This window comes from Eptesicus fuscus, chromosome 20, assembly GCF_027574615.1.
Source record: "Eptesicus fuscus isolate TK198812 chromosome 20, DD_ASM_mEF_20220401, whole genome shotgun sequence".
NCBI classification, from domain to species: Eukaryota; Metazoa; Chordata; class Mammalia; order Chiroptera; family Vespertilionidae; genus Eptesicus; species Eptesicus fuscus.
The window spans coordinates 30710437-30725527 of NC_072492.1; the positions used below are offsets into that span (position 1 = coordinate 30710437).

The 15091-nt window shown below is 36.8% G+C and overlaps 1 protein-coding gene across 2 annotated transcripts in view; it reads right to left on the bottom strand.

Annotated features, from left to right (window-relative positions):
• Nucleotides 1-4515: 4515 nt before the first annotated feature.
• Nucleotides 4516-15091, bottom strand: part of GDPD1 (glycerophosphodiester phosphodiesterase domain containing 1) — a 28921-nt gene continuing 18345 nt past the window's right edge. The window contains exons 5-10 of one of the 2 annotated variants that reach the window (XM_054709151.1): nucleotides 12882-13000; nucleotides 12281-12370; nucleotides 10005-10138; nucleotides 7291-7350; nucleotides 6185-6236; nucleotides 4516-4640 (exon numbers count right to left, since the gene is read on the bottom strand). In XM_054709151.1, the coding sequence (XP_054565126.1) occupies nucleotides 4623-4640; nucleotides 6185-6236; nucleotides 7291-7350; nucleotides 10005-10138; nucleotides 12281-12370; nucleotides 12882-13000 (473 nt within the window). In that variant the 3' untranslated portion in view covers nucleotides 4516-4622. Of the gene's footprint in view, nucleotides 5794-6184; nucleotides 6237-7290; nucleotides 7351-10004; nucleotides 10139-12280; nucleotides 12371-12881; nucleotides 13001-15091 lie in introns of both variants that reach the window. The other variant, XM_008149479.3, reaches the window with a different exon arrangement.

Genomic DNA, 15091 nt, shown 5'->3' on the forward strand with positions numbered 1-15091 from the left:
GCTAGCACTTATTAATTTGTTTAATCAAAAGTTTTACTTGGAAGAAAAAGGAAAACAATGACATGAGAGAAATAATTGGATTTCTTTTAACACACTCTTCCTAGGATCGTATTTAAGAAGTTCAGTGACAAAGATCATGGAGAAAGAATAAGCCTGGGAACAGCAGTGTTGTGTGGTGAAAACAGGTTTGAACTTTGTCTTCGAAGATAAGTTTAAAGGTTTTGCCAAGTAAGTTTGTCACCTTACTAGCTGGGCAATCTGTGCATGAAAAATTTACCCAACCCATCTGAGCTTCCATTTCCTAATCTGTAAATCAGAGATAATATCACTTATTTCACAAGACTGTGGTAAATATTAAATAATAGGTGTAATAATACCTGGCATACAAAAGATACTGGATACATGTTAACTTTATTCCTTTTTCTAAAGTAGGGTTACGGTTGTCTAGTTATTTGGTAGAACTTACAGCATGCATTTCTAACTCTTCTGGATATTGCTTTTCAAAGAGTGACTTGAATTGAAATTTTTCATACTTCCTCCAGAAACTCGTTTCTTTCTCATTTCAGTAACTGGCTCCACCATCCAACTATTCAGTTGTATAAGCCAAACCTACCAATTAACTTAGAGTTTTCCCTCTTCCTTTACCCACCAAGTCCATTGGTTCTACCTCTAAAATAGATCTCAAATCCAGTCACTCACTCCATCTCCACTCCCACTGCCCTAGCTCTATTTCCATCCTGTCCCCTTCCAATCTATTTTTACTTAGCAGCAAGAATAATATTTAGCCCTAGCTGGTTTGGCTCAGTGGATAGAGCGTCGGCCTGCGGACTGAAAGGTCCCAGGTTCGATTCCGGTCAGGGGCATGTACCGTGGTTGCGGGCACATCCCCAGTAGGGGGTGGGCAGGAGGCAGCTGATCGATGTTTCTCTCTCATTGATGTTTCTAACTCTCTCTCCCTCTCCCTTCCTCTCTGTAAAAAAATCAATAAAATATATTTTAAAAAAAGAATAATGTTTAAAAATGCACTACATCAAAAGTACAGCATAGGGAGTACAGTCAATAATCCTATATAATAAAACCCTAATATGCAAATCAACCGAATGGTGGAAAGACGGGTAGAACTACCCGGTTGCTATGATAAGCACTGACCACCAGGGGGCAGCTCCTGCATTGAGTGTCTGCCCCCTGGTGATCAGTGCACAACCACAGGGGGAGCGCCGCTCAGCCAGAAGCTGGGCTCAGGGATGGCAAGTGCAGTGGTGGTGGCAGTGCTAAGGAGCAGCGAGCCAAGTGGTAAGGAGCAGCAAGCAGTTGGGCGGTAAGGAGCGGGCAGTAAGGAGCGAGGGATCCCTGACTGCAAGAGGGTGCAGGCCAGGCTGAGGGACCCCACCAGTGCACAATCGGGGCCTGGGAGGAACCGTGGGAGGGCTCCTGAGCGTGTCTGGCCCATCTCGTCCAGTCCTGATCGGCCGGACCCCAGCAGCAAGTGAACCTACTGGTCAAAGCATCTGCCCCCTGGTGGTCAGTGCGTGTTATAGCAACTGGTCAAACGGTCGTACAAATGGTCCGACACTTAGCATATTAGGCTTTTATTATATAGGATGTTACCCTGGAGTATAAGAAAAAAAAGATACTGCTTCCTCCTTTTCTCTCAGCTCAATTACTTACTAACAAGACCAAAAGCTCTAAGGAGGGCAGGAATTGTTCTGTATGGTTCACAGCTATAACCCACGTGCCAGGCACGGCAGGCGTTCATAAATATTTGTTGAATAAATACAACCCATTCAGTCTTGATAGAGATCTTTTCTCACATGTCCTCTCTCTCCAATATCTCCAATCTCTCTCCACTAGCTCCTTCTCATTTTCACACATTTATAAGCCTCCCCATTTAGAACACAACTCACTTGATACTGCTGTCTTTTCAAATGTCCTGGGTTCTCCAATTCCTTTGAATAAGTGGCTGATTTTTACTAGCCTCATTTAGTACCATTCAGTCCTCTTCAGCCCTTTGCAATCTGGTATCAGTTCCACCAACTAGAGAGATAAGTGAACCACAGTTAAGGAGGCCTCCTTCTAAACCAAATGCAGTCATCCTTTCCCAGGCCCTGCCTTCTCAATGTCCTATTTTGGACACTGCTGATAACCACTTTCTCTCATAAATTCTCTGCTTTCATGGGGTTGAAGATGCTGTGGGCAAATTCAAGGGATTGACTCTGTCACTCTTTTCCCCACACTCTTTTCCTTCAAGAGTTTTTCTTTTTCTCTTAATTTAAATTATCAACTCTTTTGTTGATGAGGCTTAATAAATCTCAAGTGAGTTTATTTCATTTTAAATACAGAATCTCAAGCCTTGAATTAGCATTCAGAACAGTCCAGAGGCAGAAAAGCCTAACATCACTAGCGGCTTTATGAATTGTGTTGGTATGCTCTCAGCATTCTTTAAAACAATTAAATTTTTTTTCTTTAATAATTTTTTTTCAATTACAGTTGATGTACAACGTAAGTTTTTTTTCAATTACAGTTTACATTCAATATTATTTTGTATTAGTTTTAGGTGTACAGTATAGTCGTCAATCAGGTACTTTACAAAGTGTTCCCTCTGATATTTCCAGTACTCATCTGGCACCATTGCTCTCTGCATTCTGATCTCTGACTTTTGAATCTGACTGTTTTAGCTCTGACCTTGTTTTGGTGCCTGGTCTCAGACCGCTATTTACATTTTCCTTTTGTTACTGAAATGATTATGTCATATTATTGCCTAGCAGTTTTAGTTCTTGTTTTTAATGTCTTGAGTTTAGACACCTACTTAAGTCATAAGACTTTCAGTTCAGAACAAACTCTTCAACCTGGCACTCTTCCATTGGCACTCGTATGTACTGCAGATTCTCTCTAGACCATTTAAAAAAATTTTTTTTACTGATCTGATAGAGAGGGAGAGGAAGGGAGAGGGATGTCGGGGGTGTGGCGAGAGAAACATCAATTTGTTGTTTCACTTATTTATGCATTCATTGGTTGATCCTTGTATGTACCCTGACCAGGGATCAAACTCGAAACTTTGGTGTATTGGGATGACGCTCAACCAGCTGAACTACCCAGCTAGGGCCTTTTTTTTTTTTTTTTTAAATGTACCTTCCCAGGGCCACCATGTTATACAACTCTAAGCAGAATCATCATTCACATTGTATTCTGTTAATGGTTTCCCATACTGGAACATACTAAGATTTACGTTTTACGTTCTTTTATCTCAGTTCACTGCTGCCATTCTTTCTCTACAGTTGTGGCTTCTAGATGCCCACTGTTGTCAAAGCCCCACCCCAGTTTCTAGAACCAGCCCTGGCCAGAAATTAGAGATGTAATAGCTCTAGGACTTTGTACCAACTTACTACTATAATTAGTCCAGTGTTATCGCTTTGTTCTTCCGTTCTACTAAATGAGCTTATTTCCAAGACCGGGCGCTAGCTCTGGTTGGTACCTGGTGTTCTGTTTTGCCTTGGTAACGTGCCTAGGACTTTAGTCCTACAAAGAAGCTATTACTATTTCATGTTAAAACTCCCTCATGCCAACTGCTGTCCAACTGCCATGTAATGTACCTGGGATACTACTGACATGCTGGACTAGACCTATAGCTGGTTCTGTCAAATTTAGTGCCAGCTGCACCTCAGCAGAAAGGTCTTCCCCACTATGCTGTCCACCATGCCTACCAATAGCTATCTCAAAATGAAAGGATATTTAGCCGATTTTATTTATTTATAAAAATATATTTTTATTGATTTTAGAGAGGAAGGGAGAGGGAGAGATAGAAACATCAATGATGAGAATCACTGACCAGCTGCCTCCTGCACGACCCACACTGGGGATAGAGCCCACAATCTGGGTATGTGCCTGACTGGGAATCAAACCGTGACCTCCTGGTTCATAGGTTGATACTAAACCACTGAGCCAGGCTGGCCGAGCTATTTAGCCTCTTTTAAAACATGATACCCCAATCAGAAAAGCAGTATTTAAATGTTTTCTGATAGTGAATATCAACTCTCTTGTTAAAGCTACTATACTTTTATTAAGTGATTTAGTCACCTTGACTATAAAATCATCAAACTTCTAAAACATGACTTTCTAAACATCTTTATCACACTGGGTACTTTATCTTCTATTGGTTGACACAAAATATATGCTGGCCCTACAACATGAACTGCTCTGAATCATAACAAAGCAAAATTTGGTAAAAAGAAATAACAAAAAGAATTATATCAAATATGATCCCTAGCAACTATAATAACAAATTATTGTGAAAATGACTGATATAATGGATTACCTGCCCAAGTTATTTGTTCACATGCCAAGAAGCAACTTCTTTACCATAAAAGTGTTTCCACATTTTCTTTACTCTAGAGAGAAATCTCAGGTGCATTTAACTCATCAATTCATCACCTCATCAAATTCTGCAAAAAGAAAAATCTACAAAGTATATGTGAATTTACAACTATAAAAACAAATAATGAAGGACCCTTATTTTGTTCTTGGAAAACTTTATTTCGGTATAAACAAAAAAGGCAAATGTTACTTATATCATCCAGAGATAAGTGGGAGTCTGGTCATCCTTCTTAGCTGTAAACTGGCAGACTCTAAGTGAGAGATGTGATCTAGGTAAAAGATACTTATTAATTCAGATTACATTCATCTCCCAAAGAGATCATGAAAATTAGTCAATAAAATCAGAAACAGATTTACATGAGGTCACATCAGAAAAGCAGAGAAAGTGATGGCTAGTGCCTTGGAAAATTTCATTTCCACATTAATACTCAGAAGAATACATTCTTAAAGATCAGGAACAGGTAGTTTATACTGTAAGTATTAACAAATGATATGCACTTTCATCAGTTTCATGTGATTAGGACTCAAGATGTTACTTAAAATCTAGATGTAGGCCCAAACACTTAGTCATTGCCCAAAATGGAAAATTTAAATTTCTTTACAGAAAACATAAAAATATGACTATTTGGATCTTGTCTTAATTTACAATTGATAAGTCTAGTTTTAATATTTAACCCCCACAAAAAGAAAAAGGACATGTTACACATCTGAAGAGGATTTCAAATAGAATGTCCCCATTAACAACAGCAACTGTGAAATCTAATTCAGTCTACAGATTTTATTTCTGATCAAGTAATAAACTTCCAGTTAATTCTTTGAGTCTGCCTTCATGTACAACTTGTCAGGTAACCACATCAATGATTTCCAAGCTCTCCTTCCACTGTATTTTTTCCCCACCAACTAAGATGTAGCTAGAAATAACAAGACAACTCAAAATAGCTATAGTGGCCTTTAATAGTTTTGTTTTACTAATGAGCTGGCCTTATTCCAGTGAAATTATCAAATTATCCAATAGTCTTTTGATTTCAGAATTACTTATAATATAATCATATACAGAAATCTTGATCAATAATCTTTCTAAATAAACTATTTACAAATGCAAAATATGCAATATTGTTTAAAATAAATATACAATATAGAGTTTCTACATTCTCAGGCAGCTTAAAAATGAGGTAATAAAAACTTAACTGATTAAACCTTTTACCATTCTGAAAATGGCTTAGGAAAATGATTATGAATTTTTTTTTCCCCCTTAGGTCTTTTCATGGTTTCTTTGAATGCTTCTGAATACTTCCTTTTCTATGCTGAAAAACTGTGTAAAAAATTCTTAAGCTTTGTTGGATAATCTGTCATCACCCCAGTTGCTCCCAAATCAAAAGCTCTTTTGTATTCTTGTTCTTCATTTAATACCCAAATATATACCTGAAAATTAGAAGCATGAGAAGTATGAGAACAAATGTTAACATAGAAAATTATTTTAAAAAGAAAATTATTTTTATAATAGCATTTATCTGCAATTTTAAGAAATAATTGAACTCTTTAAAAAATTCCACTTTGCTCATTAAATATGCACTGACCTACCCCTCTGCCTTTAGCTACTCTTACCTCTACATAAGTGGACTTGTAGTTACTGAAATGCCAATGCTTTCTTGTTCACTGTAAGGCAGAACTTAAGATCTTCATATGTCAACCAGTCAAGCATCATCATCAGAGTTGGGACTAAATTAAGTCAATTAAAAGTTCCTGCTCCTTATACTTGTGTTAAACTAGTAAACTAGTCTGTTTCCAAAAATACATCATTCCAGAAACTTACCTGAATGCCTCGGGCAGTAAGGTGGTCAAACAAAGCTTTTCTCATTAATAAACTAGAAGAGAAAAGCAGAACAGATTTAGGTAATTCTTAGCCTTAGGAAGGACTAAAATTAGTCCTTAGTCCTAACTTAGTCCTAATTTAGAGTTTTAAGCAATGGCCTCAAATAATAACCGCTGCTATGGATGCATTTATATCTTAACTGCTGGATCTCTTTTCACTGCTGGCTGGTGAACAACCAGAACCGACTTTCTACTCCTTGCTGCCACTAGATCCTCAAGAGACCCATTCTTATTGGAGCAGCTCACTGGAGTCTGTATTCTTAAGTTTGCAAGTTAAAATAAGACAGCAAACTTGGGCCAAGTTCTATAACATCATAATTCATTTAAGAATGGATTAGTCTTTTGTGAGCTCTCTTAGAAACCTAATGTCCATTAATTACACTATCTATATATAGGGAAAAAAACTTTTTTTAAAGCTCCAAATAACCAATTGAAAGTGAACTTTTAGAATACAAATCACTTGAGCAAGATGAGAACTATTGTACTGAACAGCTTTACATCTAATTTCTTTCTTTTTAAAAAATATATCTATATTGATTTCAGAGAGGAAGGGAGAGGGGAAGAGAGAGAGAGAAACATCAATGATGAGAGACAATCATTGATTTGCTGCCTCCTGCATGTCCCCTACTGGAGATCAAGCCCACAACCCCGGCATTTTTCCCTTGACCAGAATTGAACCTGGGACCCTTCAGTCTGCAGGCTGATGCTCTATCCACTGAGCCAAACCAGCTAGGGCTACATCTAATTTCTATTCCGTTTATGTTTATTAGAATGCTACCAACTAGCTAGATAACCCCAAGTAAATAATTTAACTTTGGATGGGTTGTGTTCAAGTTGAATGAGATTATCTCCCTAAATTCCTCCTAAGGCTTTCTGACTAGTAATTAAACTAATTCTAAATGATTCATACACATTCATTTGTATAAGTGATACTCAACTCATCCTTGTTACAAATTACATGAAGAACGATCACACTAAATTTGAGCATAGTATTTAATAGATATAGTTAAAACACTAACTTGTATATCAAGAAATGAAAATTCTTACATATCAGAAAGCCAGATGAGAAACTTCTGACTTTTGGACATTTTGTGTGGTTCTTTTAACCTGAGACAAAATAAAATTTGAATAAATTAGAAACACAGTGTGATAAAATAAAACAAGTTCAAAAACAGAAAGTGCCTTATACTTAGTATGTACTAAAAAAATATTCCTAAAAGGACAAACATAAATTAAAATAAAGCCCATTTGGGTTCTCTATTTTCCACTGATTTCAGGCTTTTTGCAACCATGACTGAAAGGTTTAAAAAAGTTATCTTTCTAGAGACCCTGAGTGCCTAGGGCTCATGTCTCTTCTTATTTTGGTGAAGCCACTTTCTCTTGCTTTGTCTGCTATGATTTAGTATATAGTAGACTTAAAACACACAACCAAACTTTATATGGATTAAAAGATATTTGGGGTAAAAATGAGACAAAAATATCCCTATAAAAGCATGTGTTTTTTTTCTTTCCCTTTCAATATTTGAAGATCTAGGCCCTGTACTTTTTAATTATTTTTGCTACTGAAAGAGCACACGACTTTTAGACCTATGCTGTTTCTTCTTCAGTCTTACGATGCCCAGAGCAGCACCACTCCTTATGCTATTAACTTTGGGTTGTGACCATAGGAAATCTCTGATTAGCCTCTCTACTATGAAGATTTCTCAGTTTCTTTCTAAGTTTAACAGCACATAGTGATTCTCAATCTCCCCAGATCTTCATTTCTTGTTTTCTTTCTAAAGCCACCTATTTATACTCTTAGTATAATCTTGAGTCCCCACACTTAAATTCATTTTGTTCTTTCTCTCTGAATTCAGTTTTTATTTAGAAGCTCTCTAAATAAAATCCTTTTTTCCCTAACTCTAGCCAAGGTGGAAAGTCCTGGTTGCTATTTCAGGAATCTCAGGGATTTAATACCTCAAATACTAAATTACCTCACTAAACACAAATTATTATGTTGTCTTAGGAAGTTCCCATTGTCTCCCATAAAAGAACCCCAAAACAGTACAGCATACAACATAATGTCTTATCCATGTCTTAATCCATAATCACTCTTTAGAGAAAAGATTAATTCTATGAAGTTTTTTCATGTCTGTGTTTCAATAATATTAGCTTCTAAAAAGAACACATAGAGATAATCTAGAGAGCTCAACAGTTCATCCCAGGCCAGAGAAAAGCTAAGTACACTAGGAATAAATGGTTAGGAATCATTTTATTTTTTAAAATATATTTTATTGATTTTTTACAGAGAGGAAGGGAGAAGGATAGAGAGCCAGAAACATCAATGAGAGAGAAACACCAATCAGCTGCCTCCTGCACACCCCCCACTGGGGATGTGCCCACAACCAAGGTACATGCCCTTGACCGGAATTGAACCTGGGACCTTTGAGTCTGCAGGCCAACACTCTATCCACTGAGCCAAACCGGCTAGGGATGGAATCATTTTAATTTAGCAATGAAAATTATTTCTTTGTAAACAAGAAGTGGTTTCTGTTGCTTTATCTGAGAAATAGCCACAAAGACCGCTAATAAACATAACTAGGAATAGATAAAAATGCTCATCACTAAGTAACTCAAACTGGTATGAAACATAGATGCTGAATACAAGGGTACTGACCAAATTCCTTTTCTTACCAATATTCTCTAATGGTTAATGACTAATATTCAGCTTGTTGTTGTTTTTTAATAAATATTTCTTATTGATTTCAGGGAGGAAGGGAAAGGGAGAGAGAAAACATCAATGATGAAAGAAGATCATTGATTGGCTGCCCCTGCATGCCCCACACTGGGGATCGAGTCCACAACTGGGCATGTGCCCTGACTGGGAATTGAACCTCGACCTCCTGGTTCAGAGGCTGATGCTCAACCACTGAGCAATACCAGACCGGCTCAGCTTGGTTTTTAAAAAAATTCTGTTTGGAGAATGAAAAAAGTTTTCATGCAGGTGAAATCACATTTAAATGATCTCCCAGGAACTCTGAATTTCTTTGTGATGATTCAGTTATTATTATAAATTTATAGCTAGAAATCACATTCTGAGGGTGCAGGAGATGAAACTAGCTGTCTTTAATAATAATGATAAAGATAATTTAACAATAAAAGCTATCATTTATTGAGTGCTTATTATTTGTCAGGCACTAATTATTTTACATATTTTTTTCCTTTGTAGTAAATTAGTATGTGAAAAGCTAGGCTTTGTACCCTGTAGAGAAGTTATGCATACAGAGAAATATCTTATATAAATGAATTCTATCATTTTTCTTTTTCCTATCTCCAGAGGTTTCTTTTGGGTTGTTGTGGGAGTGGTTGTTTTACTTCCTAAATGTATTAATACTAGTGGTGAATTTCAAGTTTAATGGAGTTTCAGCTTCAAATAGTTGTAGGAAGAAGGGAAGTTGGAGGGCAATTGCTACTAGATGTTAGAATAAGAGAATTATTAAACTTCAATAATTAAGCTCAATTCTTTTTATCTGACTTCTGAATACATAGGCACAGAAAGTCATTGTTACGTGAAATGGGCCCAGATTAAATACTTATAATCCTTTGCTAGTATTATTCGTTTTAGAGAATGTCTTAGGGCAAAAAGCACTGTTCTTATAGGTCAGCCAATAAAACACGGACATAACTATAGCAATCTATTCTTTATCATTAATATTGATATTAATGAGCTTTATCTTAGTCCTCCTGTAATTGATAATTGATGAAAACAGGTAACCACTTACTTCAATATGATAGAAGGCATTGGGACTTCAAAAAACTGTTCTCGAATCGGCACAAAGGGCAAGAGACCAGTGAAGAACAGGCCAAGAATGAGCAGAACACGCTGTACACTGAAGAGAATGGGAATATCTGAATTCTAAAAGACACAAACAGTATTATGTTACTTTGCAACTGCTCAAAGAGAGGATTATTTCACAATCCTCAAAATTTCCCAAGACTCTATCGTTTATTTTTTGGGTCAATCCTCACCAGAGGGTACTTTCTCCATTAATTTTTTTAGAGAGTGGAAGGGAGGGAGAGAGACAGAGAGACAGAGAGAGATAGAGAGACTGTGAAACAGCCATGTGAGAGAGACACATCAATTGGTTGCCTCTTGCATGTGCCCTGACCAGGGCGGGGATGGAACCTGCAACCCAGGTGTGTGCTCTTGACTGTGAATCGAACCTGAGACCCTTTGGTGCATGGGCCAATGCTCTAACCACCGAGCATACTGGCTGAGCTACATTTGAGTTTTTTGTATAAAAGTAATATGTTGGGGGGTGGGGGAACATTTAAAAAAGTAATTTATTTTAAATAGTAACTCTAAATTACCCACCTCTTTATTTTCTAAAAAATAGAGTAAATAAGTTTGAGGATCTCTTTTTCCCCTATGTTTGCATGCTGCTTTGTAGTATTTTCAGCTTATTTATATATACAGGTGTGTCAGCTGCAACTTAATATACAAGTCCCTGAAAAATCTTGATTTCTGCAATTTCAGACCCTAAGAATAACAGAACTTATGGGGAAAATGGGGTTAGGGGCTGAAACTCAAAACTTATGCAACTTTGGAACCAGAGAACTAAAAACAGTAACTGGTACTTCTGGAGAGTTGTGCAAGGCTGCTAATGGGGGAGGTGGGGAGGGAATTGGTATATCACTGGCATAACAACTGGCCACACCCCATGTTTTATTTTTTTAAATATATTTTTATTTATTTCAGAGAGGAAGGGAGAGGGAGAGAGAGACAGAAACAACAATGATGAGAGAGAATCACTGATCGGCTGTCTCCTGCACGTTTCACACTGGGGATCAAGCCCACAACCTGGACATGTGGCCTGACTGTGAATTGAACCATAACCTCCTGATTCATAGGTTGACGCTCAACCACTGAGCCATGCCGACCAGGCCCCCATGTTTTTTAAGTAAGAAAATCTGGGATGGGACCCAGGCATCAGTAGTTTTTGTAACTGTTCAGGTAATTCCAATATGCAGCCAAGGTGAAGAACCACTGCATTATCCAGCTGGCATGGCTCAATGGTTGAGCATTGATCTATGAACCAGGAGATCATGGTTCAATTCCTGGTCAGGCACATGCCCGGGTTGCAGCCGATCAATGAATTTTTCTCTCATCATTGACGTTTCTATCTCTCTCTCCCTTCCTCTCTGAAAAAAACACACAAACAAACCAAAAGCCAAAACCATTAAGTAAGAATAGTGCCACATGTTTCCCCATCACCAATGTATAGCTTCCTTTCCTTTCCTCCCCTCCACTCCCCTCCCCTCCCCTCCCCTCCCCTCCCCTCCCCTCTCCTTTCCTTTCCTTAGTTTCTAGCATCTGGGAATTAAAGGGCTAATGTAAAATTCTTGTAAATCACACTTTAAGAATTATAAAAGATGCATGACAATTATATACAGCATTTTCATAATATGAATGACAAACATTATTGACACAATCTTATTTGATGTTTGAAAATTACTGTTGAAAGAAAATATAAAATAAAATAAAACAAACAAAAGAAAATTACTGTTGAAACTTGGAAGTTTTTAAGTTCTAAAATGACAGGAAACTAAAAACAAAATAAAACCAAGTACCTACCTACCTACCTAAATAAATAAATAAAATGATAGAAAGCCAGAGGCTTCTAGAAAAAAATTATGAATCAAAAGTAAAGTTCTGTGATTCTGGGCCAAAAGTGGACTTTTTATTCTGAAATAATTATAGGTTCACAGGAGGTTGTAAAAACATAATAGAGTCCTATATACCCTTAACTTAGCTGCTCCGAATGGTGACAATCCTATAAACCAGTCCAATTATTTTGAACTTTAATTGCAAGGTCCATTATCTCTAAGAAATCCATTATCTATAAATCCATTATCTCTATTATTAGCAAACTCTGGTTAGTTGCTTTCACCCAGTACCATTGGTCTTCATATTAAAAAATTATTACTATAACAACTTACCATTTATAGATATATGATAACAACAAAGGTCATTCTGTATCATTTTTGAAAGAATTACCTCTTTGTAGCACTTTCCTACAATTTCATAATTGGCATTACCCCATACTGTTATGTGTTCTCGTCTGTACTGTTTCACCAACTCTGAAACCTGTAAGTGAAAATTCATATTTTAATGCATGTGCCTACTGTAAATCCACTTACATTATTTCATTTTAAAAATGGGTTATAACTGACTATCTGCCAGTGAATAGTACAAAATCTTAGAAGAACCGATGTATAAATTAAGATTATTTTATAAAATACAAGAAATTAGTTACATTTTACCATTATATCATTTATCTAATAGAATACAACTACTTAATAATTTGACAGGCACTAACTAAAAATGAAACAAGTGACACTAGGAGTTAATTATACAAATGCCAGAACTATTGGCTCACAGGAGCTCACTCTTATCCATGACTGAGACATGACAGCTCTGCAAACAGGCTTTCCTGCAGTGAAGTGATCTCCTTTACCAGGGCATTATTTACAACCCTGGCCCCACAGCATCACGTTTCCTTGCACATTATCAGTCTATGCAGCCACCTACTCTGGCCTTATTAGTTTGTGAAAGTGGATGCATGCAACACATTCAGAGGAGGCAATGCCTTAAGTACCTTCTTAATCAGCACACTGTTGTTGACTTTGATATCGATGTTAATGGGAGTGTTAGGAAAGGCCTCAAAAACTTCCTTCAATAATGGAATTCGGTTATCTTTTCCTTCACATTGGCATGCTGAGAAAGCAAGATTTTTAAATGATTTTTAAAAGATAACTTATTTTTTTGATGATTAGAAGAGATAAAGTAGTAGTCATAATAGGACATTTACAAAATGATGAAAAGCATAAAAAAAAAAGAAGAAAAATCATATAAATGCAACAATTTAGATATAACCATTGTGACCATTTGGTATACTTTCTCTACTCTTTTTCCCCCCCTATGCATAATTTAATAGTTATAGTATACCTACATATTTAACCTGATCTTTTTATGTAAGTAAAAAATAAATATTGCATGTTAATACACTGTATTTATAATTATGTTTTAAGTTTTTTCATTAAACTTTAAAAAAATATGTTTTTTTATTGATTTCAGAGAGGAAGGGAGGGGGAGAGAGAGATAGAAACATCAATGATGAGAATCATTGATAGGCTGCCTCCTGCACCATTTCCTTCCCTAACTAGGGATGGAACCTGCAACCTGAGCATGTGTCCTTGACCAGAATTGAATCCGGGACCCTTCAGTCTGCAGGTTGACACTCTATCCACTGAGCCAAACCAGCTAGGGCTCATTAAACTTTTTGAGATAACTGGATTTACATGAAGTTGTAAGAGATAATAGATATCTGTGCACCCTTTACCAAAGTTCCCCAATGGTGACCCTGCAAAACTGTAATACATTATCATAACCATGATACTGACATTGACATAATCCACCGATCTAATTCTACAATTATTCTTATTTTTGGTTAATCTTCACCTGAGGGTATTTTTCCATCATCATTATTATTATTATTATTTTTTAGAGAGTGGAGGCGGGGGGCGGGTGAGTTTGGGGGGAAGAGAAACACTGATGTGAGAGACAGACGCATTGATTGGTTGCCTCCCGCATGTGCCCACACTGGGACAGGGAAGGAACCTGGAACCCAGGTAACATGCCTTTGACCGGGAATCGAACCCACGACGCTTCAGTGTGCGGGACAATGCTCTATCCCCGACCCACACCAGCCAGGACTACAATTATTATTTTAAAGTTTTAAAAATATTCCACTGAGTAGCCATATATCAATTTAATTACTTTCATTTAACCATTACCCTTGAAAGGTAGCAGTGTCTGCCACTCCAAAATATGCCGCTTTGGTATAAGGATTATTTCTAACTGAAGGCAATGGAGGAGAAGCAGATACAAAAGGGCTCTCTGCCCCTCCCCTTTTTGCTTTAAAACAAGACTTACATTTGTACAAAAATTAATCATCCACAACTATAGACCCTTATCAGCACCAGAGGACTCTATGTAACAAACTAACTAGCCTTTATCTTCCATTATTGTCCCACATATGTTCATTCCCACAATTAGCCACCCTAAAAATTCAAAGTCCTTTTCCTTTGTCTTGTCACTTCTCTAAAAATATATTATTGTTTTGTTAAGATGCTATATAAACTCAGGTTCTAGCCATCTCTGAGTCTCTCCCATGAGACAAAAATATTAATACACTTCTGCTTGTTTTTCTCGTATTAATCTCTCTTTTGTTACAGAGTCTCAGCTGAGAATCTAGAAAGGTAGAAAGAAAAAGTTTTTTTCTTCTCTATAGCCTATCAGTGGTTACTGAGATTGTTTCTAAAGTTCTGCTCTGTTATCATCATTGAATTTTTCAGATGTTGAGAATATGTTTAGGCAAGAGAAATACACGCTACTTTAGTAATATGTTGAGTCCAACTCAATTCAAAGAAAATTGAGTCATGAAAAAATTAAAAGAGGATTTCAATCATCCTTTATATTTCTTTGTATTTCCTGAGGTTTATTTTCTCCAGATGGACAAGCAATATGGTGTAGCTAAATACTGGCCTGGTGAGGAGAAAACCTAGATTAAGTCCCAGCTTTGTCATTTACTGACTGTATGACCTTAATTTACATCTTTAGGCCTCTTTCTTTATCTATAACAGGAAGAGACAGACAGTCTCAAAGGTCTCTTCACAGTCAAAAGTTTTATGACTTTATGAGGGAGGTATAAAAACCAGAAAAAATTAAAACATTTTTTTTTCTCAAGTGATCTTTTCATTTTTATGAGGCTTTGGCTTTGCTCTACAAAGGGAAAAACAGGAAAAA